The sequence below is a fragment of the Drosophila serrata genome, unplaced genomic scaffold (assembly GCF_035046125.1).
Source record: "Drosophila serrata isolate PLE 108 unplaced genomic scaffold, ASM3504612v1 contig_272, whole genome shotgun sequence".
Taxonomy (NCBI): Eukaryota; Metazoa; Arthropoda; class Insecta; order Diptera; family Drosophilidae; genus Drosophila; species Drosophila serrata.
This window is the reverse complement of record NW_028257170.1, coordinates 9,596,321-9,621,567: the sequence shown is the minus strand read 5'-3', so window position 1 is coordinate 9,621,567 and position 25,247 is coordinate 9,596,321. Positions and strand designations below refer to the sequence as shown.

Genomic DNA, 25,247 nt, shown 5'->3' with positions numbered 1-25,247 from the left:
CACTTCCGCTTCAGTTCTAAAGAACAATATATTTTCCTGACTTCCTTTTTTTGCGAATTGAATGCAATGTACAAGCAAATTAAAAACAAAGCCTTTTAGGTTTTGTTTTGAATGAGTATTGCAAATAAAAAGAAGCACATTTTATTTTTTTTGTTAATGCTATGTTGAAACTAAGATAATAGCTCTGCTTTAATAGAGAAAAAACCCCAAATTAAAAAGCTTGATTTGCACTTTTTTTAAATCCATTTTTTTAATAATTCATGTATATTATCTGCAATTTGTTTCCTTAAATTTCCGTTACGCTCTGTTACTATGTCCATACAATTTGTTTTAATTACGGCTACGATTGGTTTTTGAACTGTCCAAATATTGTTGAGTTAATTTAAGCTTTCTTTGTGGATCTGGAGAGTTTAGGTATTTGTTTATGGGCCTTGGTTGCACTCCGGAATACACATGGTTAAATGAAGTTATTCTGGGATTTTGGTAACTAATGTAACTAATTTTATTTTTGTTTTACTTAGTTTTTACAGGTTTTTCAATAATTTATCTTTTGTGTGTTGCTATCATCGAGTTGTGTATGATTTCTTTTTTTGTTGTTTTCTTAATTTTTTTTTGTTTTTATAATTTATTTAGTAATATAGCTGCAATAATATAGCTGCATTTGTGTGTGTTTTTTTGTTGTATATATATATAAATATGCATGGATCTTTACTTTACACAATCTTAAATGTTAACTACGCAAAATCTGTGTTGCTTTTGTATTTTGTTATTTGTTTTCTGTTCTTTTATGTCGTTTGTGTGCCATTGAATATGCGCTTGCAAGACTCCTACAATAAACTTTTATAAGTAATATATATATATATATATATATGTATATAGCTACAATATTTATATCAATGTGTATATTCAAAATGTGAAATAAAAAACGGTATTTAAAAATATGTTTCCCTTTGTTTTTCTCTATCTCTGCACACCTTCGTTCCTATGTTGGCCTTATATTTAATATAAACCGCTTTAAATATATATATATATTTTATGCATGATTTTGCGTATAATAAATTGTATATAAATTACTAATGTATAAATTAAGCACTCGAAATTGCGGCTGCTTCAAATGCAGGCATCATGACACACCTATTCAGATTGCTGTGCTTGCGTGGGGCCTGGAGAGCAGCATCCAATCATTCCACTTAATACCCATTGTTTCGTTATTTATTATGCACTTTTTACAAATTTCCGACGACGCGACAATAATACTCTAGTCGTAATAGCAAATAATAAGTTAATGAGTAGCAATTATTTAGTGGGTAAGCAAGGCTTGCTACGCTAACACAAAAGCAAAATCTAGGCATTGGCGTGTTTCGTCTTCTCTCTTTGCTTTTTTATTTCAGCTAAAAGGTCGAAGGTTAAGCAGCAAGCGTATGTTAAACCGTACATTTAAATAGTTCAATTGTGGCTGGAAGTACATTAAAATTAAAATATATGCTTAACTATATGTAGAGGAGTGTCAATCAATATTAAAGAAAAACTCCGAATCCGTTTGTACAATACACTCTCGAATATATATAGATATAGATGTATGAACGCTCTTTGCCTATGTATCCTTAATTGTTTTCCTACACTAATTTATGTACCTTGCCTCCTGCACAGCAAGTGCGGGTGAGTGTTTCTGTGTTTTGGTTTTGCTTTTGCTTAGTTATCCTCGTGTCTTCCAAAATCAATTGATTTTTATGGAGCTTAGTGGCTAGTTTTAGACCAAGTGCAGCACACACTCGCATCTATGTATATGCAGTTTGTTGAAAACCTCAATAAAAATGTGTGTGTGTGCCAAGTTCTCTTGTTTGTTTTTTGTTCCGTTGCCTTAATCTAAGTCTAGACTGTATTCAACATCATCTTCCTATCCTCCAATCGCTGCTCGTCTAGCTTAGGTTTTAAGAATTTAACACTATACACTAAAAAGAGGATACTTAAAAGATATTGCGACCATCGTGTCCTGTTTTGTTTAGTTTAGTTTCTTGTAGTTGGTTTCTGCTTTTTGATTCTGAATGCCTTGGTCAGTAGGTGAATGTGTCCACTCCCGGGATTAACGCAGCTGGTTCCTGTAGTACAAAATCGCATACATTAGTTTGGATTCTTCAATAATTTCTAATAAACAATTACAGCAAGGATGAGTTGAAGCATAAGGATGACTTAAATAAAAAACAAATTACTAACTTTTTACATAAAAACGTGACAAGGCGTTGCGCAACTTAGAGTCGCTTGATTTCTGGATTGGATTCTCGAGCCATGCACTGGCGTCGTCTTTGCTGATGATGATGTTGATGCTGATGTTTGGGGTTTGGATGTGAGTGCGTGGATGTGTTGTGTGGAAAACAAAATGTAAACGCTTGAACACAAAAATCACACAAAGCATTTCCTCACGGCCACGGCCCGAGTATTGTCTTTGTTCAGTTGCTTGCTCTCTACCATTGCCGCCTGGCGTCCACTTATCTGGGCCGTTGTCTGTGGGGATGAGAGAGATCGGGGCGATGATCAAACGGAAACGGAAACAGGAGCATAAACATAAACATAAATGCAACCGAAACAGACACGGTGACAGTGATAAATAAATGTATATTCATATTTCAATGAGATGAATGAGCTTAGCTTAAGAATCAAGATCCCATATCACATATTACAAATATAAATTGATATATTATTGAATAAAACTTAAAACCGATAAATTAAAAATTTCAATCATAATTTTATCCCGTAATTAACAAAGAAATAATATATAATTTTGTATCTTCATTGAGCAAAAACATATTAAGTTATGAGATCACAATGTAAGAATATAGAAGTATATTGAGAGGAAAAGTCCCTTAAGCCGAGAAAAATAAAACGCTCAATATTATATCAAAAGTGGTCAATTGTTATCTTTAAGCTCTGGTGTTGTAGACATTTATAAGAGATCATTAATTTAATTTAAAGGCTTCTGTTATCATACTTATAAAACCCATTTTGTAAACCCAACGAGACTCACCTGAAGTACTGATCGTGCAGGGATTGTCGCTGGAACTCGGCGGCCTGTAAATACTGTATATATGTAATTAATGAGTTAGGAGGCGGGTCGGGGAATTGGGAAACCTGTAGTTGGTCGGCATAGGACATGCGCAGCAGGACATCCGAGTGCGGCTCCCTAGGTATAAGCATATTTGGCCGCGGATACTGGCCAACATTCGCTAAAATGCGGAAAACGAGAGAGACAAAACAAGGTGGATCAGTTATATTAAATGTCCGGAAGGGAAGGTGGAGACGCGCTGGGCGCAAAACCTCGAAGGGCTATACAAACTCACGTGGCAGTTGGAAACCGGCCTCCGGTGGTTGCGGCTGTGGATGCAAAGGCAAATGTAAATGAGTATGAGAGTGTGCATGATATTCTCTCGTCAATCGTATCTGAAATTATTATCGGAATATCGTAGAAAGTTTTCAAAAGAGCCAGTAGTGCTGCATGGGCGTGGACGCCAATAGAAGATAACAGAGTGTTTATGTAACGATGCGTAATGCGGGTTAGATGGCGACAAATGTCGATTCGTTTCGATCTTTGATTTGACTTGGTTAGGTGCCCGCCTCATCGCCCATCGAAGTGGGCGAAAGCATGGCATGGCAGGGCATGGCAGGGCAATTAATGGTTAGCGCACTCAACATGAACAGCATGACGGGGCACGTGCTGGGTTGCATCTTTATGTTATGTGTGAGTGGGACTGGACTGGTTAACAGGTGACAAGCTGACAGAGTGGACATAGTGATTGGTTCGATCGCTTGACGTTCCAAATACGATTGATTTTGTGAATATGAGTCGAGTGGAGAGTAAAAAAGAAGTGTAGCCTACCATACGCACCATGTGCTCGCCCGGGTCTAAGCCGACATGGTGCGGCGGCGGAATTCCCAGGCGCTCCCTCTCCATCTGCGATATCGCCGGATTCGCATATAGCGGGAACTGCGAAGGGTGGATGCCGCTGTTGAGAGATAGTGAAAGAAACGGTTCGATTATTAATTTATCAATTTATAATTAGCTGGGAAACTTTAACCAACCGTCGATAGTACTCCATCCAGTGCGGATCGAGTCGGGACTGACTCGCCGCAGCGGCTTGTGCGTTCTTAATCTCCTCCAGTTCCCTGCAAGTAATCCGAAGAAATTCAGGGTCAACGAACACCAAGTGGTGGGGGCATCAATATACTCTTTTCTTGGGTTAGGGAAGCATGGGCTTGGAGCAGGTGAATTTGGCAAATGATAAGTTTTAATTTCGACTTGTGCATAACAAATATTATCCGAATTGGGTTTAAAAAGCTGGCGAGGATTAAGCGGGAAGAGTGTCAGTGGCTCGTGATTGCATGGGGAAGAAGTGTTATTGAGTTTAACAGAACAAAGTGCTTTTCGGGCTTGTATTTCCTAATTTTCTTTGACTATAGATCAAAAATACTTTTCATTTAAATAAAAGAAGTACTTCCAAATTAATTTAATGACCCCGAATCGCACTTTATGTAAACTCAAAGGATGTAAGAATGGTGTTTTAAAGGAAATGGCTGGTGAATGGAATTTTGATGAGATGTGAACGGGATTATGGATGAGTTTGGATGAAATGAAAAGACTCTCGCAGTGAGATGAATGCTAGGGCTTGGTACTGTACCTCTCTCTGTACATGGGGCCCATTGGATGATGATATGGCACCATCTGTTCAACAGGACTGAAATTGAATCGAATTGAAATAATTACGATTAAAAAACGCGACTTAACAAGGGGGGAAAAAACGACGGAAGACAACTGAACAGACGAAGACTCCTAAACACCGAACGGAAAACTCTAAACTCGCAGTGAGTGCCTTCTTCTCTTCAGACACTCACCTGAAGGCGACATGGGGACGCGCGTACTCGGACAGTTGGCGCAGTGCCGGCGTATCGGCATATGGAGGTTTCAGCTCCGCCTTCATCTTGGCCTGCTGCGCCGCCTGTTGAGCGGCAGCCGCTTGCTGCTGTTGCTGTTGCTGCTGTTGTTGCTGCTGCTGCTGTGTGAAATGAATAAGAGAAACGAATTTAGTTGAAAGCTACTGCTGAAATGATGACGGCATTTCCACTAACCTGACGCCGCTCGCGCTCCTTTTCGGCCAACTTCCGGTCGCGTTCCTCGCGCTTGCGGGCCAGCTTCGAGTCGGCCACGGGCTTGAAGATTAGATCCGTTCTCGTGCACGAATTGTAATCCCCGCGATCGATATGCCGCACAAATCTGTGAATAAATAAGGAGGAATTAAATTAGATTTAGTACTTTTCGGGTTATAAAATCGACGTACATGGCAGACTGGGAGCGATGGCATTCAGTGTCGTCCGGCTTCGCCTCGGGACTAGGTCCACGTGGTATGTTGTGCGTAGGACTGGGTATCTCTGGCTCCGGATCCGGCTCTATATCAATGGGCACTGCTCGGAAAATTTAAACAAAGGTTTAATAACGATCCTAGGCTCGAGTCCGAGCATTCATCTTACGTGGCTCCGTTGGATGATGTCCACCGCCCAGCCCCGCCGAATTTGCCGAGTGTGCATGCGCTCGCAGGGCATCCATGTGCGATGTGGGCTTCATGCCGTGCGGTTGGCCATCCTGCGGCGCAAAAGGCGAACCATGGGGCGGCCCTGGCGGATATCCTGGCATATGGCTGCCGGGATAGGCGCCTGGCGGCAGGCCCGTCGGTGTTCCTGGGCCGCCCATCCCAGTTGGCATCCCGCCTCCAGGTCCCTGCGGCGTCTTTGGCGTCGGCGGCTTGTTGGGCTGCATTCCACCCTGCTGTTGCTGCTGCTGCGGTGCCTTCAGCTGTTGGGCTGCTGCAGCCGCTGCGGCGGCGGCGTGCTGCTTCTCGGCCGAATGAGCTGCTGCTGCTGCAGCGGCTGCAGCCGCATTCTGCTCATCCTGGCGCACTTGCTGCGGCGGTGGACCCTGCAGGCCTGCATGGTGGGCGGCCATCACAGCAGCCGGATCCAAGGGTCCAGCCGGCGGTGGCGGCTTCATGTAGGCCGGGAACCCAGGACCGTACGGCGCATAGCCATATGGCGAGTTGAAGGGATGGTGGTGCGGAGAGTAGAACACCGAGGGATGCAGCAGGGGATGCGGATATGGAGACTGACCCGGATGCACTCCGATTTGCGGAATACCGCCACCAGGCGCTATCAGTGGCAGCGGGAGAGGCATCTGCGGGTGACGAATGACTGGTGGTGAGGCACCTGGCCGCAAGTGAGGTGGCGGCGACGTGCCTAGACCCCTTTGGCCCGGCTGTGGCGCGTACATCTTGCTCAGCGGACTGGCCATCAGCGAGGCGTTGGACACCGGCGGCGGTGTCATGTGCGGTGATTGCTGCCGCAGCAACGCGTGCCGATCCCTTTCCGCCACGGCAGCCGCCGCTGCGGATAACGCGGAGGACGAGGGATGATGGCTGAGCGGAGACTGTGGCACCGGATGCAACGGACTCTGACGGCTTAGACTGCCCACACTGGACGCAGGCGACGCCGCACGATGAGCAGCTGCCGCCGCCGCGGCTGCAGCCGCTGCGGAGGAATTTTGCATTCCTCCAGGTCCACCACTGCCAGGACCAGACGGAGCCCCGCTGCCACTGCTGGAGATCTGTACGCTGGGACTGGCCCGACTGAAGGCGGACGAGGGCACCGTGCTGGTGGTCAACGACACACTGGTGGGCGCCATGCTGGCGGCCACAGAATGCGGCGTCACCGGGCCCGAGGAGGCGTGTGAGTGTGGCAGGTGCGAGGGCGGGGTACGACGACTCAGTGCAGACTCGGGAATACCTCCGAGGCCGCCAGGTCCGGCCAGCAGGGCGATGGGTCCACCGCCAGGTCCCAGGCCGGCTATCGAGTGCGACAGCAGGTGGTGCCCCGGATGGGCTAGCGCCGCGTGGGCCGGATGACCTGGCGGTAAGTGCGCCAGGTGCGGGTGTATCGGCATTGGGTGCCCGATGAGCCCCGGCGGTGGTGGCCCGCTTCCCGAGAGTCCTGGCAGAGGCGAAGTTCTATGCGCGTGCGGAGACTGCTGCGGCGGCGGACCACCAGGTCCAGAACTTGATCCCGCCATCGTCGTTGATGGCTGCGAGCTGGGCGGCTCCCGCGACTGCGGATCGTGCAGGGATCGGGGAGGCTGCTGCTGGGCAGGCGAGGGAGTGCGCACGGTGCCAGCTGGTCCGCCGGGAGGCTGTTGTTGTTGCTGCTGCTGCTGCTGTTGGGACGCATGCGAAGGAGGCATGCCGTGACCGTGTTGCGGATGTCCCTGCAGCGAGAGCGGCATCGGCGCATGTGGATGCATGCTGGGCGGCATGTCGTGCGGCCGGTGCAGACCCTGCAGATGCGGGTGCGGATGCAGGTGGGGATGCATGTGCGACGGCGCCATCGTCGATAGCGTGGGTGGAATTCCAATGGAACTCGGCGGCAGCGACGAGGCGACCGAAAGCTGCGGATGCTGCTGACTCGGATGAAGGCCGTGTTGCAAGCTCGGTGGACCCGGACCCGGGGCCGTCGGCGTTGGTTGGTGCATCGACGTGGGCGGCGGCGGCGGTCCACCTGCCGAACCTGGAGGCGGGCCGTGGATGAGATTTTGCGGATGCATTCCGGGCGGCAGTCCAGCTGGCGAAGGCATGTGCGGCGAGGGATGCGGCGACTGGAACTGCTGCGGCTGCGGCGGCATCGAGGGCGGCTGCGAGTTGCTGTTGCTGCCCTGGCTGTCCTGGCCAGGCGTAGAGCGGGCAGAGGCGTCGATTGGACTCTCTGGCGGCGGTCCGTACTGCGAGGACTTGATTAAGTTCTCGCCGCCGTACGGCTTTACGTCAGAGGGACCTGCCTGTGAAACCGGCGGCATCGGCGGGTACTTCAAATCCTGCGGCGGACCGTACTTGGCCGAGAGTGGGTCGCTGTACTTGAGCATCAGGCCCGAGGGCTCGAAGGGCCGTCCCAACGGTGGCGTCTGCACTTCGTGCTGATAGTGCGGCTTGGGCATGGCTATGCCAGGAGGTGGCGTCGCTCCCGGCGGCACCTGATGAGCGGAAGGCTGGGGCGGTTGCTGCGACTCCTGCGACGTGGGCGGAGGGCCGTACTTGTGCGCGACGTCCATGGGCGAGCCCACGTTGTGCGGCAGGTGGCCAAAGCCGGGCTTTACGTCCGGTATCTTCAGCGAATCCTGGTAACCGGGTTTCCCCTGCGACTGGTGGGCAGCGGACAGCTCGACAGGATACTTGCCCGGCTGCTCCATCATGTACTTCATTTCGTACTTGCCAGCAGCCGCTGCTGCTGCTGCCGCTGCCGCAGCCTGCATCTCCTGGCTATATTTGAGCGCATCAAGGGGCGGCGGCGGCGGATACTTGAGATCCTGAGGAGTGAACTTCAGCTCCATCTCCGGCGCATACTTCTGCGGCGTTGTTGGCGCTCCAGGAGGAGCTCCGCCACCGACGCCGCCTGGTCCTGCCGCATCGCTATGCAGCTGCGGTGGCTGTGATGGCGGTCCGCCTTGTCCCGGAGGTCCGTACTTTAGCTGGCCATCGATAAGGTAACCGGCGGGCGGTTGGGGTGGCACCGGACCATGGGGTAGGTGCTGCAGGTGCAGCGGTTCCGGCTGACCGCTCTCCACCGGTGCGCCGGAAAGCGGGTGCAGTCCCGAAGGTGGGATACCTCCAGGACCGGATGGTGGCAAACCTCCGGAGCTGTGCTTCAGCGCATCCTCATTCTTAATCTCGATCTTCACCTTCAGGTCCTGCGGTTCGTTGCTGTTCTGATTGCAGGTGGCATCCATGGAGTCCTCCATTGGCTCCTTCTTGATGTAGACGCTCTCTGAAGGCGGACACACTGGCGGTGGTTGGATACCGGCCGGCGCAAGTTGTTGCTGCATCTGCTGCTGCTGGGATTGCTGCTGCAGGTGTTGCTGCTGCTGCTGGTGCTGTTGATGCTGCGGAGAAGCCTCCTGCTTAATGGTGGCCAATTTCTTGAGCATCTCGGGATCACTATCGCACGCCGTCTCCATCTTCTCAATGGCCTCCTTGCGGTCCACGGACGCATTCAGAGCCTCCACAGTGGCTATTGTGGGCACCTTCATGGTAATTGGTGGCGCAACAGGAATGGAAACCACATTGGGGTTGGGTCCGTCCGTTGAACTCGTCTCCACACTGCTCGGCGCCTGCATGTTCGTTTCCTCATCCATGTTTTTGATGGCGCTGTCCTTGCTGTCCTCCGCCGAGGCTTCAGCCTTGATGGCCTTCTCTTCGGCCTTGGCCTCCAGATCATTGGTGACCATATCGCGCTCCTCCTTGCAGCTAACCGTCGTCTCCTTGCTGTCTTTCGTAGACTGCTGCTCGGCAGTGGTGGTGTCCGTCGTGTTGGACTCCCCATCATCGAGCACGGAGTCGGGCCGGCTGTCCGAGTTCATGCTCTCCACCGGACTGTCCGGTCGCTTGCGCTTGTCCTTGACAACGGCACTCGCACTCTCCTCCTGGGCGCTCGGCTCACTGGCCTCCTGCTCCGTACGCTTCTTCTTGTTGGGCGTGTCCTGCTTGCCACCCTTGCGCTTGGTGGCGGAGCTCTCGGCCACGGCCTTTGTGGGGGTCTTGGGGCTATCGACAGAGGAGGCTCCTCCGCCGGCGGCGTCCGGCGTTTCGGAGCCGCGCTTGGGCCGCTTGCCATTAGCCACGGCGTTGGCTGACGTCTGGTCCTTGGAAGAGCTGTTGCCGCCAGCGGCACCGCCGCCACCGGTTGAACCTGTGCCCACGGAGGCGGCTGAACCGCCGCCACTGCCGTTTCCGGCCGCGTTGTTGTTGCTGCTGGTGCTGCTGCTGTTGTTGTTCTGTTGCTTGTTTCGCGTCCTCATCCTTGAGGGTGATTCATCCCTTTTGTGGGTCAGACTCGAATCACTGTCGCACTCGCTGGCGTCGTCCTCGGTGAGCGAGCTGTTCTCCTCTTTGGAGACAGCGGGCGAGGAGCGACTCGCCGTCTCGGACGCCGCGGTCGCCGCCGCCGTCGCCGTCGTCGCAGTTTGTGGTTCCGGTGTGTCCTCCTTCTTGGGAGGTGTATTGCTATTACTGTTGTTCGCCCGCGTAACACGGTTGCGGCGCAAGGCGCTCTGTCGGCGCCGCCGGTGCGGCCTGTTGTTGTTCGCGCCGGGCGTCTTCTTCCACAGATAGTAGAACTCGACCAGCTCCGGCGTATCCTTGTGCGGCAGCAGGTCCTTGTGGATGCGGAAGAAGTTCTTGCCGAACTGTCGCAGACCCTTGATGAACTTTTTCGTTTCGTCCTCGGTCCACTTCTTGTCGATGCCCTTCGAAACGGGGCACTTTACGAGTGCTTGTAGAGCTTTGCCTGGATCGTAGCCAGAATCGTGGAGCTGTTGTAAGACAGGGGATTAAATGGGATTCAGGGAAGTGCATCATGTACGGTTACTCACCACGTCGAGTGCGTTTATTGTGGTGTCGTCGCGACTGGCAGCCAAACAACCGTCTTCTAGTCCGCCATCACACATTCCTTGAAATGCAGCCATGGAGCGAGCCGCACGCAAGAACATTAACAAATCGCCATCGGCCACAACGCCTGGACTCCATCTTGATTCCTCTAGTTCACGTTCATCGGTTTCCTTGTCGATGGGGAAGCTTGAGATTGGATTATAATCGGGCAGTTTTGCCTTCAGTCGTCATAGGAGACAAACGAAAAGTTTCGGGATTAGTTCAAAAACTCCAGGAGAACGATTGATGGGTTAGTCATACAACCACACCACACCACACCACTTCACATCACATCACACACACACGCTCTACACACACCACAGGCAAGACAGCTGGTGTTGGGAATCCGGGGGGGATTCCCACCACCCACGAGATGATAGTACACAAACTTAAGGCTAATGCATGATTATGGATGAATAATGTATATAATGTGTGCTACGGATTTCCTCGAACGGATGTCGTTGGGACACGGGAACACGGGGAAACGGGAACATGGGGACATGGGAACACGGGAAAGGTCAGTTGGGATCTTTTGGGTCAACTTCTACGCGTCGAGGATTCAGAACTAGTAAGAGCCAATTGCATAAACGCTAGAACTACAAATTATTTACAGGGTTTAGGCGTTATTTACAAGGATAATTGAAAAGGTTATACGGTTATAGAAGTAACCAAATTAATTAAAGAAATGCATATTGCTGTAGCCTTATCGAAGGAAACGGGGGAATTTTTAAAAATATATAACAAAATGGTTAACCAAAGAAACTAAGGAAAAAACTTGCTTAAGAGTCCGAATACTTTACAAGCTTCTTTTATTTATATATAATTTCCTTATTTTATGATTATTTATTATTTCCATCAAGTCAGAGACTGAAAATGTGTATGAAAAAGAAACATATTTCGCTTTGATTCGAAAACGGAAACTGGGGCACATTAAGTTCTTTAATTACTCGCGTTTCCCGTTCCTTCTAAGGCTACGAAACAAAGCAATCAGTGAAAGATTTTGTTGAAGACATTCAAAGAGGAGGAACAAAAGGAATATAAATTACAACTTTTGCAATAAACAAAAGAAATAAGGGTTATATATTTTTGTTTCGTTTTGCATAATTGTTAAATTTTGTAGTTCTTTGTTTTATTTCTTTAATTTTTCAATTTTTTTGTTTGTTACCGTGAGCTGAATTTCTGATTTGTGAGAGTTATGTACGTACATAGACATCGTTTACCTGGTGGCCGGGACCCACTCGAATTTCTCCTTGAGTGGAGGCCGCCATCACCCTTTAAAAACACGCTTCCGGTCCAGTGTTAAGCCTTTTTATGCCCTCTACGATATGAAAATTCAACTGCAAATAGATCCAAGCACACAGAGAAAATTCGTTAAACAAAAAATGATTTTAGCCACATCAGGCAAAGGGGCACAGGGGCAGGGTACATCATCAACGTAGGGGAGAGCGGGGCCAAAAGCATTTTCAATAAAGCGATGAAGTTCATATCAACATGCATAAATAAATAATCCATAAAAATAATGCCATGTAATGTGCGAACGATGGAGTAGCGCGATGAGTGGAGGGATGTGACGTGGACGGGATGGGACGGGACGGGGCCATGGACATGGACCTGGTGGGGGAAGGAGGATACGGCTGATGGGCTCTGGAAATTAGGGGTTTACGCTCTCGGACGATTGAGTCTCTCCGCCACTTAATCGCCTGCATATGTTAATGCGTCGTCCGCCACGTACAGGCCCCGAAGGGACTCGGAGGATTGGACTGTGCGACTGACAGACGGATGGATGGTTTTGCTTTCGGTTCGGCTTGCCTTTGACTGGTCATTCATTTATGCCCTATCTTTTGGGAGTCTATATATTTTTATAAAAAGTGAAGGGAGTCTTAATAAGTCACTAGGACTTCTTTTAACCTTTATATATTCTTTTAAATCTTGAACTCTTTGATCCTTTAAAAATACTCTTTATATATACTGATGAATATTCTATTATAGTAAAAAGTGTGATTAATGCCTTTAATGTGATCAAAAACCTTTGTTTTACCTTGTATTTTAAAATCTAAAGCAGTGCTGCTGAAAGTTCTGACTGGAGAGTCATATAATTTCCCTGCTAGGCCTCCATAGTACTAAATGACCCTAAGGTTATGTAATTGTAAAGAAAGGGAATACTTAAGCTTTGTTTAACTTTATTAAACTATTAAAATAAACCCTAAATTTAATAGAATTATGACTCCTAGGGTATCCCTCAGTTCGGTTACCCCTATAACTTTTCCGTCTGGTTTTTTTACTCCACTTTTTTCTGGCCATCGCTGGCTGTCTGGTTTTTTGTTTCTTCGACTTCGTCTGGCGCTGCCTCTCGAGTGTGCGTGCAGCTGTAAACAGATTTTCCGCTCAAGTAAGTTCGCGAATAACTGTAACGAGGCGGCTAAGTAAGCCTCCTCCGCCACTCCCATTTCCATTCCCATTCCCATTCCCATACCCCATACCAGCAAGAGGAATTATCATTAAATTTGCTTATGAATCAATATCATTGCCAATGCACAATGACAGCCAAACCGATGGACGGACACAGTGCGTTGCCTGCCCGGCCTGCCTGCCGCCTCATCAGGAATGCCGGCGGTGCTGCGGTTGTGTGGCAGCGGCACACAAATTATGGCAATTAAAATCAATTAATTAAATGCAGCGACAGCTACGGGAGCGACGACGACGACGACGATGGCTGCCCCGACTCTCATCGGATCTGCACAGGCAGGCGAAAAAAAGCAACAAACAAAAAAAGAAAGAGAAGATATATGTATATACACACAGTATATATCGCAGTGTATGTGCGCATTGTCGACAGATTTACACTCAATAAGGCACGACACGCCGCCTAAATGACTGACGACAACGGGCGAACGGGCGCAGGGGGTTTCCACACAACGATCCCGGAGGAGATGGCAGCCGAGAGGGAATGGAGTGGAGTGGAGGACCTGGACCTGGTCCCGGGGTTGCACCGTGGTCACAGCAATTCGGTAATCCCCGCGCGCAACGACACACAAATGAAATATTCATGACCGCCAAGGGGGAGGAATACGAATACGATGAGTATGTATTCGGCTTCTGCTGGCTTTTGTTTGACTGTCGCGGAATATGCCAATGAATGTTTACCTATGAATAATTGTTTACCCAGCGTAAGAGCCGAGATATCAATGGATTTCATTTTTGGTTATCAGGAATGTTCTTATGAACCAAAGAGCGCTTTCTACCCAAGGGTTACTACTTATTTCTGGTTAATAAGATGTATTAAATCAATTGAATATGTGTTTAATGATGTCATAAGCAGAGTAAGCATTAAATTCCCTAATTTTTATAGGAGAATTATTATCTAAACAACTCAAATACATGTCTCTACCATTTCTACAAGTTATGTTATATATATATCGTGTTGAAATTGTACTGTTGGGCACACAAAACTTCTTGTAATAAAGAGGTGTGGAGCTCATAACCCTTGAGTTTCCTGGTACCTGGCACCACTGTACAACGAACGGTCTGCGTTTGGGGCCAACACTTATCAACGACATCAGCAGCAACACCATGCCATAGCCATACCACACCACACCACACCACACCATGCCAGCACACCATTTCAGACCAACCAAGCGACCAGGTTACTTGCTTTGGCTTTGGCTTTGGCTTGGCCTGGCCCTGTTGGCCTGGTTGGGCTTTGACTGCTTGGCTGGTTGGTTTAACTGGCAGCAAACTTTTTTATGGGGGAGTCGTGAGTGGAAAAATTTCATATAAACACACACAAGGTGACGGTGGCCACCAGGGTGCAGGGCACGCGACCGAATGTATCCTCCCGGATCCCCACATGCCGAGCACTGTCGGTGGGCTAATGCACGGCAAGAAAGTTATCTTCTATGAGCTCATCTATTCACAAGTCTTAAATGGCAAGGAATTCTATTAAAACGGGTTTAAATTAAACCCAGGATCCTTGTAATTTTCCTAATATAGCATTTCTATAGCATTATCCTGATGTAGTTAAATTTTTAATCATTGATTGCATTGATTTAGCGCTCAATTTCTTTCGGTGCATTCCCTTTTGGGCTGCTGCCGTTTGGCTGGCGCTTCGGGAGAAATTGTGTAATAACTGCTGGCAATGTGCTAAGCTGTTCCTCCCGCTGGCTATATTCTGTGGGCTCTACTCTGCGGCTGCTTTCCGTTTTCCGCTTTCCACTGCCAAGCTGGCAAGCTGGCAAACTGGCGGTGTCGGGGTCTGTTATAAAACAAATGTACTACAAAAAGCGACGTTGTAAACGCACAAAGCCATAAAATCTGAAAAAGACAAAACGAAGGGCTCGACGAGCACACAAACACACACACATACACACACACATTTGCCACCACCGAAAAGTGCCCACCGAGTGCTCCCTTTTTTCCCCCTGGAAAAGACCACAAATTATGGCACAGCCAGTAAAAGAGAGAGAGAGAGCGCTACAGAGCCGGAAAGAGAGACAGAGAGATGACAGAGGTAGAGCCTGTACATTGACTACGTGACGTCCTCGAGCACTTGGCTCTCACTCACTCTGAGTCAGCAGCTCCGACTCTGGACATGGCCTTCCCCCTGGCCCATCTGACCTGCGTGCAAATTTAAGGCCAATAATGCTGTCAGCCTCAACTGGCCCGTCCGTCTTCGCTCAATTAATGTCATCGCATATTATAAAGTTACACTGGATTAACAACTTCGACTCGCTCCCCCTCCCTACTATGTATCTGTGGTTGAAAATTGTTTTCTAAACAGCCCATAAACATAAACGAAAACAAAGCGAGAAATGTAAATGGAAATAAAAACCAAGGGAAGCCGCCAAGGCAGCAAGCACACAGAAAAAAATAATACATATAAATTCCTATTTCAAAGCCTTTATAAAGAAGTATTAGAAGATACATATTTAATATTGATTTAAATATAAAAAATAGTGAGGCTACATTATGATCAAAATCATTTTTTAGTATATTAACAATGATTTTTATTCAATTTTTTGTATGTTAAAATGGTTTAAAAATGTTTTTGGGTTGTCAAGATGTCAACTTTTAAATTTTAACAAAAGTGAAAGAAATTATAGATTTCAAATTTAAATAATCTTTTCTTGATCATAAAATACCCAACTAAATAATTTTAAGAATTTTTTTCGTATTAAAATTGAAGGTGTATGTTATTTCTTTCTGTGTGCCACAAACCAGCAAAGAAGCAACAACATCGACAACATCGGCCACAGAAAGAGGAAATTCAATAAACAATTTGTAGCATGAGTAGCGGAAAATTGTGTGTACGCACGCGGCTAAACGGACGCGAGTGGCTCCCATCGCTTGCGTGTTGGGAGGGAAAAAATGGGGGAAAATCCGACGAGGTGCCTGCCATGCTCTCTCTCTCTCTTTCTGGTTTTCCCTCCTGCTCGGTTCACTCTTTTTAGCTTCTGGCGAGTGTAATTTTGAAATGGAAAAGCTGTCGACTGTCGTCGTCGTCGTCGGTTGCCTCTCGGCTACGCGGCTCTCCCGCTTGGCTTTTAGCTTGTTTTTCTCTTTGTAATCATCGCTTGCCAATAAGCTGACTAATTGACTGACAAATAGGCATCAGCGCGGGAAGCAACAACTACGACGGCGTTAATAAGAGCGTCGAGCGGACAAGCAGACAGACAGACGGACAGACAACTCAAGCGCTCGCTCGCTCGCTCCCTGGGCGGAGCGCCCAATGCCGCAACTGTACATTAGGGGTGGCCGTAAAGCCGAGACTTTATCTCGGCGAGAGATTATTAGGTTAGTTCCCCGGAACATGGCAGCCCGAACCCGGAACACGGAATCCCCGAAGCTATGGGGGAGGTCTAAGTGATATGGCAGTAAATGAATTAGACCCCCGGCATGTGTCTGTGCCTGTGATTGAGATAGACCCCATCACTACTACCATCATCATCATATCACCATCATCATCGACGTCGTCATCGAAAGGGTGGAAATTGTGAAATCCTTCAGTTTTCAATTGACTCGCCACCAACTCGAGTGGGGTTCAATCGCTCTGAACTTGTCCAATCGACCGGAACTTTCAATTGAACCACTCAAGCGAACCTTTGATCCCAGTTCGCATTTGTGTAATTTGTATGGCTATTTTGTTTATTTTATTTATATCCCATTTGGGTATTCAAGGATTCATTCAGCGTACACCCGAAATCGATACACCCAAGTGCACTTTAGACTTTAGATTTATACCTTTATTTATTCCCATAAATTTCTACTAAAATAATCACCCCCAATATATACCAAGTTAGCTATGTTACATAGGTTATTGATTTTCTAAAAGTCCTTAAACCCCTGGAGACCTTCAACAATTTGCCATATATCATGATGGAATAAGGATATACCACATATTACATGCAGTAATAGCCCAAAAGGTGTATACTTTTTTGGAAAATAATATAAATAATATACCCCAAAATGTAATTTAAATTTAATTAGGTAAATTTGAAGTACTATTCCCCTTCTAAGGTCACAAATGAAAATAGTATGAGTTGAATTAGACTTGCTTTTAAATATGTTTTCTATATAAACAACAAATTTCAGCATATTTTGTTAGAGTTAACATTTACCATCCGAATTATTCAAGCGAATGCCACAACTCTGCTCATAAACACCGGGAAATTTCACTAATTTAGCAGTTTGAGAGCCCCCATTAATACCTCCTCCTCCTCTCCAACTCCGGCGCATTCCCGAGGGCATAACAAAAGCCTCTCTATTAAGGCGTTCGAGAGGAGTCCATTTAATTACCAAGACGAACCGCACACACAAATTTTATCCATGCAGCATGGCCAATTGAGTTCGTCATAGGCATTTCATTCGGCGGGGTTCGGGGTTCGGGGTTCGACTGGTGTCCGGGGTATACAACACACATATGTATGCCCATTTGTGGAACCCGTGTGCCTGCGCCTCTGCCTGCATCTGTCTATTTGAAGGGTTCGTGTCAAGTACGGAAATCCCATTAAATGTCGGTAGGCACTTTGCAGAGACAAGTTGAGTGTGAGTGTGTGTGTGTGTGTGTATATCTACGAGTAGCCAGTCGATGGATGGATGGGGGGGTTCATTCGTGTTGTGAAAGCCAAATTTTCACAACAAGTCAAAACAGACGTTGCAGAAGTCAGGAAAGAAACAAACAAAGACTAGTCGTCGTCGGCCAGGGAGCGAGTTAGAGATAGAGAGATAGAGAGGGATAGCATTTAGCCAAAAACCCATAAAACAAATTTCTCTTTTCTCCGTCCGGGTAATGGAATTGTTTGCTTCTGCTCAACATTTTTCGACTCGCTGCGAGTTCCAGTTCGAGCTCCAGCTCCAGCTCCAGCTTCAGCTTCGGCATCAGCTTCTGGTTCTGGTTTGGTCCGTTCTGGTTCTCGTTTTTGTCTGGACAGGCAGCTTACAGTTGTTATGCCCATTACTCAACATCAACAAGAACATTATGCCACCGCAGTGGCACTCATGCTGGCGATGGTGCTACTCCTCCTCCTGCTTTACCAGCCCCGCCGGCATTCCTATTCATGCTCCAATCTCTGCCACACACACGGACACGGACACGGACTCCACTCTGGTTCCCTGCACCCCACCACACCATTCCACTCGCCACTCCACATGCTTTTCTTCATTCAACCCAAACGATTGAGCATCTATTCAAGCAGCCTCCTCCTCCTCCTCGTCGTCGTCGACGTCGTCATCATCACACAGCCGACGACGACGAGTCAACGCTCCAAAAGCCAAATAAACGACCCACAACGGTGCCCCTGCACTCGCCCCCCTTTTCGTCCGACGCCTCTGCCAACCTGTGCTCTCTGGGGTGGACCAGAACAAATCAGAATAAATCTGAATCCTATAACATGCTTGAATTTTTAAGGGAAATTGCAAGTTAAATTAATGTTTAAGTGAGTTTCTAACTAATTTGATTTATAAGTAAGCTCTTGTATTTAGTTAAAGTAGTTTTGTCATTGGTTTTAAATGCGTGTTAAATATATGTAGAAAATTATTTCGAATTCTTAAGGTCACTGGATTCAAAATATTTAGTTAAATTTTCATTTACATAGGATATAAAACTGTCAAAATTGTTACTGTAAATTAACCGAATCTTTTATTATTAAAAGCATTAAATATAGTCAAAAACATTCATAATAAATATTTGGTAATAAGATTGAATGAGTAAATAAATTTTCCTTTTTTTAAGAGTTTTGCAACAGATGTTCCCATTAATATTTCTTTCAATTGATAATCCCCGTTTCGGGTCCACCCCAGGCGTACTTTCATTGGCCCGATCCGATGCGAACTGAACCGATCCGAACCGGGGGTCGTCGGTCGTCTGCATCCGAAACCGAAACCGAAACAGAATCTGAATCCGAATCCGAAAGCGAATCGGAATCCGAGGAGCACTCGTGTCTGCTTGGCCTGCTGTCGGCTTCGTTTCATACGATTTGTTGGATTTGCTCATGAAGTTGTTAAACAGATTGTCGGTGTAGATACCTTCATCATTTTGCACGCCGTCGCCTGGCCTCCTCCACTGCCGCCACTGCCACCACATCCTCCCCTTCCTTCTTTTCTCCTTGTTTTTTTTATTCTTTTCGCCCCAAGTATCCAGCCAATTCCGTGGTGTGCGTGCGTGTGCTTGTGCGATTAGTTTTATGTAATTTTATCGAGTATTTTAAGGATTTTGCGGCTTATCCGCGCTTAATTTGGAAATTGTTTCGTGTTACTTATGTCGGGATGTGTCTTCTCTCTTTTCGAGGAGGAAAATGTGGCATTAGGGTGACGATGGTGTTGGTTGGTGTCGGCGGCACTGGTGCCGTGTGTCTGTTCTGAGCTGTCTGGGTCTTTTCACTTCCCTCCCCCTCCCCCCTTCCACGCACTCTCACATTCCTCGTTTTCCTCGCTCGACAGCAGCCTCAGCTTGTTATTGTCCCTTTTTTCTAGTGTTTATGGAACTGTCGTTATTTGTTTGTTTGCCATTGCACGAGTGCCTGGATGTGTGTAAATGAGCTCTTTGCATGTTTTTCCCATTCTTTGCTATTATTTCGCCGCTTATTCCGCTTATTCCGCTCGCCTAATAGAATTACACACAACGCCAAAGATTTATGGGGCCATTTAACACGCTTTTGCATTATATTCTCACCCATTTTGGCCTGTTCATTGATTTTACACTGATTAACACGAGCTTATGTTAATTATTCCTATTTTTCTCGCATTATAAATAAAGAATAAATAATAATAATTGGCTCAACTAAAGCGTACAGTAACAAATACGTCTCTCTGTCGGCATTATATATTTTAATAAGCACTTTGTGTGTGTGTTTGTGCTAATTATCTTATCGCTAAATGAAGTTAACACGTAACAGAAACAGTAACTGGGATTAATTTAGCACTGACTGGTGCTGCTTCAACTAACGATGTCTTCGTGAGGCTGTTCTTCAATTAATATTTAAATGTTTAATATCATTTCTCTTGACGTGTACAAATTACTGCAAAATAAGTTCACATTCCTACAATTTGTGTGGCATCTATCACTTCCGGCGTAATTAAACAAGTAAATTCTAATTAATGAGCTCATTAATAATTAATTCAACCTTTTTTGAACTAAACATTTCCATAAACCACAAGGATGAAGTATAAAACAAAGGTTTATAAAGTTTCTAAGTGATGAATAACACCTTCTCATCATCATCTCCCTTAAATCATAATCTACCATAGTTTAATATACATTTTTCCTGTGCATCTAGAGCTTTCCCCTCTGGTGCTCACAATTAAATATTCATTTATTTACAAATTACCATCGCACGAGCTTATCTCACGTACACACCTCTAGGGCCAAGGTTTTCCAGCAGCCATTCCGAGGCAGCTTTAGTCTGGGGATGGCTTAGATCAAGCCGCTTGGCTACACCAGCCAGCCAGCAATGCTAATTAATTCGCTTATATAATGGACAGCAGAGCACGGCACAGGGCAGGGAGGGGGAAAACACACTCCAGAGCAGCGGAGGAGGTTCTGGCAAGGCGGGGAAACCTTTCGCTCACTTCTAATCGACCCCAATAAATCGGCACTCAAGTCAAGTGTGCGCGGACGGACGGACTGAGTTTTTCAATCAGATAAGCACCATTTATAAATTAAAAGCGCAACAAAACAGATTAATAAAAGTTAAACTTTAACGGCACCTTATAAATAAGCCAAATGACTAATAATAAAATATGAAAGCGCGCACAAAACCTCGACATCAAAGGCAGCCCCAGCAACTGTGTAACACACCAGCAGAAAAATAAAGAAACAAAAACACAAACATGTACACAAAATATAAAACCGAACCAAACTGAACTGAGAAACCAGAAGAGCAGGGAAACCGCAAAGGGAACTCATCCATTTCTCAACAGTATTTTATGTTTGGGTTTTTTATTTCTGAAATATTCGTGTTATTTGCGCACCTTGAGTTTCCGTTTGGCGTACGCAACGCTTCTTTATTAAATGCATTATTAGCACGTTATTTATTAATTAAACACTCAAGCCTTTTAATGCGTCTCTAATCAGATGGCCTCGTCGCAACACTTCTCCACCTCCACCTCCACCCTACTCCCACTCGTACACTTACTCCTGTCACTGTGGGCGGTTGGGTGGTGCAGATAAGCGGCGCGCTAAACAAATGGAAATGTGGAAATGGGCGGTTCCGAGCGGAGCCAAAGAGATAAGCACGTCGGAGTTGTGCAAATTGTCTGGGAATTTCCTCGAAATCAATCTCTTGTTTCCCTCGAAATATCTAACTTCCCTAAAAATCAGGTTAAAGGTAAATGGTGGCGAGTTCATTAGAAGAGATAAAGCCGCGGAGACTTAGGGTGAACAATGAGTAAATACCAGTGGTGTCATGTGACTGGTAATCCCCTCGTCAGCCTGGATTTAAGCCTGCACAAAGATGGATCGCGAACGAGTAAAACCAAGTGGTATTTTTATGGGGTTAAATAGCAACCTGTTAAGCTGAACAAAACTAGAGCGAAGAAGCAATTATAAGGAAATAGTTCTTGTCCCAAACTGGAAACTGATCACAACTAGAGGCTGTTATTCTATCATTAATTCTATAATTAATAATAATACTTGCATTAACAAGTAACACCTCATGAGCTTTGGTATCTAAGACCTAATGTTTTTATTTAATTGTTTAAATTCCAGCAAATAACAACAAAAGTCAAAACAACTGTTTTTACAATCACGCTGGAATTCCCTTAAATAATGCCTCTACTGATTCAATTCGTTCTATATGTTCCGCTTCGGACAAGGCTAATATAATTGCCGTACAAGGCAACTAATTAGCCCGCCACTCGAAGCCACAATAGCCGTGATAAAGATCTGGTTTTAGTCGGGAACCTTATCTCAGTCAATACTCGCATTTCCCTTTAAACACTCGGACGAAAATAGGCAACGGAATTCCATATAAGTAGGGACAACAATAGCCGCGGATTATGACACACGCCTCCCCGGTTTAATTGATTTGGGATCCCATTGAAAAATAGTTTCCTCCATTAACCCAGAAAACGCCAGCCCTCTCTCCTGTGCGCCGAACCAGAAACAGAAGCAACAAGGGATGTGACACATGAGACGGGGCCCAAGTCAGTATCGGCGGGGAGCAGTATCGAATTAAGCAAACAAATAATTATAATTAAATGTGCGCTGGGTTAAGCAGATGTCTTGGCTCACCATGAATCCGGGGTCGGGGTATATAGATGCTCGAGGCGTTCCACCCGAAGCTCCTCACTCCAGCAGCAGGCGGCAAAGTAACTCCAGTCACTAGACTCCAGACTTCAGACTCCAAACGATGATGATGACGATGATGATGCTGCTGATGTTGATGATGGTGTTCTGGGTCGATGGAAGCGATGGAAAGGGGTGGGCGGTCGGCTGGTTGTTGGTTTTGTTGCTGCTCCTGTTGTCGTTGTTATAGTTGTTGTTGTTGTTGTTGCTCAGCGAGGGGGCAGCCGGAAATGTATATTTTGGTTAATTTGCACAAACACAGCTGGAAGGCGAAGAGATGACGTAGGTGAGAGCCGAGACGACGAAGATGATTAAGAAAAGAACAAAACAGAAGGAAACAAAATAAAGCAGAGAACGGGGGCGAATAAAATCCCCAAAGAAACACAATGCAACAGTAGCGATGTTTATGCGACGCCTCCAATCACGAATAGGCGGCGCAGGCTGTCCAAAAACTAGGCTATATGCTATTTATTCCCCATATTGACTAATTCTCCAATAATTTACTATAAATTAGCTGTGAAAACAATTAAACTGAAAAGCTCATTACCCATTAATTGTTAGTTTAAGCATCTCGATTTGTATTATTAGTTTCCCTTTCTTGAACATATAATATATTGTAAATTATAGCCGCGGATTATCTAAATAAAATAAACAATTGCAAATTCCTTTCGTCGGAATACTTGTAAATAAATAAATAATAAAGATGTGCAACCGAATTTCTACGACTTGTTTAAAATATAAATATTTCTCATCAATTTACTCCCACACTTTAATCAATTAATATATTCATTCCTGGCATTTGGCTAATTAGGCTAAATTTGGTAAAAATGCGTAATCAAATTTGGAGGGAATTTATGATCTGGTAAGGAATTATAGTTTCTTTTAGGTTAAATCAATGAAACCATTTTGTAGGTGGTTGTTCTGAACTAAATGTACTTTTTGTACCTAGTATTTTTCATATTTGTGTTGTTTAACCACACAGAAATCATAAATACACTAAGATTTTTGTGTTTATCCCTTAAGATACGAGTATTTCACCATATTGACAAGATACTCTATAAAAGTATTGAATATTTTAAAACAATTATTGTGGTTATTATTGGCAGAACCAAAAACAGCAACAACATATTCCGAAAACGTCAGCAGGAACCGAAGAAGAAAAGCAGCAGCAGCAGGAGCAGTGTCAGTGGGCAAGGAAACCGGGTTGGTGGGTGCAGTGGCAAAAGCATCCTTTTGGGGGGTGGTGCGCTGGCCGCAAAGCGTCGCGTCGCGTCGGTGGTGACGCCGACGATAACAGCAACAACAGGAGAACACGAGCAATATCAACGGGGACGCAACAACGGTGGTGGGTTGCCTGCTGCTATTTGTTGTTGTTGTCGCTACTGCTGCTGACGCTTGGGTTTTTTGCTTTGTTGTTCTGCTGCTGCTGCTGCGCTTGCGATTCCTTTTCAGCAAATTTGTTGAGCCTTCGTCCGCTTTTTCCGTACGTCCGTGTTTGCATTGTTCTACCCCGAAAAAAAATGAAAAAAATAAAAACGTCCATAATAGACTGGAGCCCGCCGCTTTTGCTCCCACTTCCCCACCACTTCTCGCCTTGTTTTCTCGCCCCGTCGTATAAATTTTAATGATTTGCACGCTGCGCAACTGCGACGCCACTCCGGCGATTTCAAATTAAATTAGTGACACACTTAGTAATAATTAATTTTCGCACACTTGTTGTAGATTTTCCTTACGTTTTGCTTTTGTTTTTGTGTTTTTTTTTGCGCTTTTTTTCTATTTAGCTCTCTTGCCGTCGCTGATTTAGTGGTTGTTTTTGTTGTTTCTGCTGCTGCTGCTTTTTGTTGCTTGTCGGCTAATTGTTGTTGTCGCTGCCGCTGCTACTGTTGTTTTTGTTGTTGCTGCTTCTGCTTTTGCTGCCGTTTTTGTTGTTGGGCGCGTGAAACTCGTCGTTGGTGTTGCTTTTTTAATGCTCTTCTCCGTTTCTCTTCTTCTTTTTTTGCATACACTTTGCGCACACACACACACCAAGAGCGCCACTCGACACACACAGCCACACGCAGCACACAGACGCACACACACACGGCACACAGACACACTCTTACACACACACAGGCACGCACTTTGGTTGCTTGCTTGCGTTTTTTTATTGCCTCCGCACAACGAATATTTTCACTCGGTCCGTGCACGTTTTGTGGGCGCTTTTTCGCGACTTTTCCACCAGCGGGCTGCGGCCAGCGTTGTTGCGAGCGTTTTCGCCAGCAATTTCCAATATTCGCTGGCCAAATCGGTGCTTTTTGTTCGAATTATTAGCCACTAATTTCTCCGCGAAGAGAAGCCACCATTTTGTAAAAATATATACTTTGCGCGGTCCGGCAACGCTCATACGAACGATGTGGCAACGCTAGCATCAGTTTGGTACTAAATAATCCTTGAAATTTATGATAGTATTTATAAATGTTAATTTTTATTTGTATAATTATACATTTTAATGGTTGAGAATTTGTGGGAAGCGGCTAAGCACTTTGGTTATATTCCAGCCAGTTTCTTTAAATGTATATTTTTCTTTAGCACATTGTCTAATTCGTTTGTAGTATATTTTAGTATTTTTAAGTTAAACACTTTATAGCGATTATTCAATGTTTATTATCGATAATTGGCTAATCGAATAATGTAGCAATGTTTTCTACCTTTTTTATAGCACTAATAGCAGTGTAGCAGTAGATTATAATAATAAAAAAATACTTTTATGTGAGTTTGTCTTCTACACTTTTTTGTTCAAGGAGTAATTGTTTTTAGAATTCTTATTTTTTTGAATAATTATTTGCATAGTAAAGTTTCCCACCTCTGCAACAATTTTATTTTCCGTTTTGAAGTACTCTTAAATAAGCTTTAATATTTATGTTTTATTCCTTCTTCAAGTTAAAGCTAGACTTTATAAACAAGGAATAATTTGCATAATGTTT

General features: G+C 45.6%; 1 protein-coding gene across 43 annotated transcripts; it reads right to left on the bottom strand.

Moving 5' to 3' along the window:
• Positions 1 to 224: 224 nt before the first annotated feature.
• On the bottom strand, positions 225 to 24,704 carry Gug (arginine-glutamic acid dipeptide repeats grunge). Of its 43 annotated transcripts, none has more exons than XR_015271877.1 (16): positions 24,018 to 24,704; positions 22,231 to 22,546; positions 11,711 to 11,842; positions 10,451 to 10,684; positions 5,518 to 10,390; positions 5,328 to 5,451; positions 5,119 to 5,263; positions 4,885 to 5,045; positions 4,671 to 4,727; positions 4,075 to 4,158; positions 3,872 to 3,998; positions 3,336 to 3,369; positions 3,127 to 3,221; positions 3,023 to 3,066; positions 2,215 to 2,502; positions 225 to 2,099 (listed from the first exon to the last, which is right to left on the bottom strand). XR_015271877.1 is itself a non-coding variant. In XM_086833610.1 (15 exons), exons 3-15 carry the CDS (start codon positions 11,771 to 11,773, stop codon positions 2,084 to 2,086), a joined length of 6,132 nt encoding a protein of 2,043 aa, XP_086689736.1. In that variant the 5' UTR covers positions 11,774 to 11,842; positions 22,231 to 22,546; positions 24,018 to 24,704; the 3' UTR covers positions 225 to 2,083. The 43 variants fall into 43 exon arrangements, 16 of the variants coding, with proteins under 16 accessions (XP_086689736.1, XP_086689737.1, XP_086689743.1 ...); XR_015271867.1 differs by having other exon boundaries at positions 3,023 to 3,075; positions 3,336 to 3,435; positions 3,881 to 3,998; positions 4,885 to 5,042; XR_015271872.1 differs by having other exon boundaries at positions 3,336 to 3,435; positions 3,881 to 3,998; positions 4,885 to 5,042.
• Between the last annotated feature and the right edge of the window lie 543 nt (positions 24,705 to 25,247).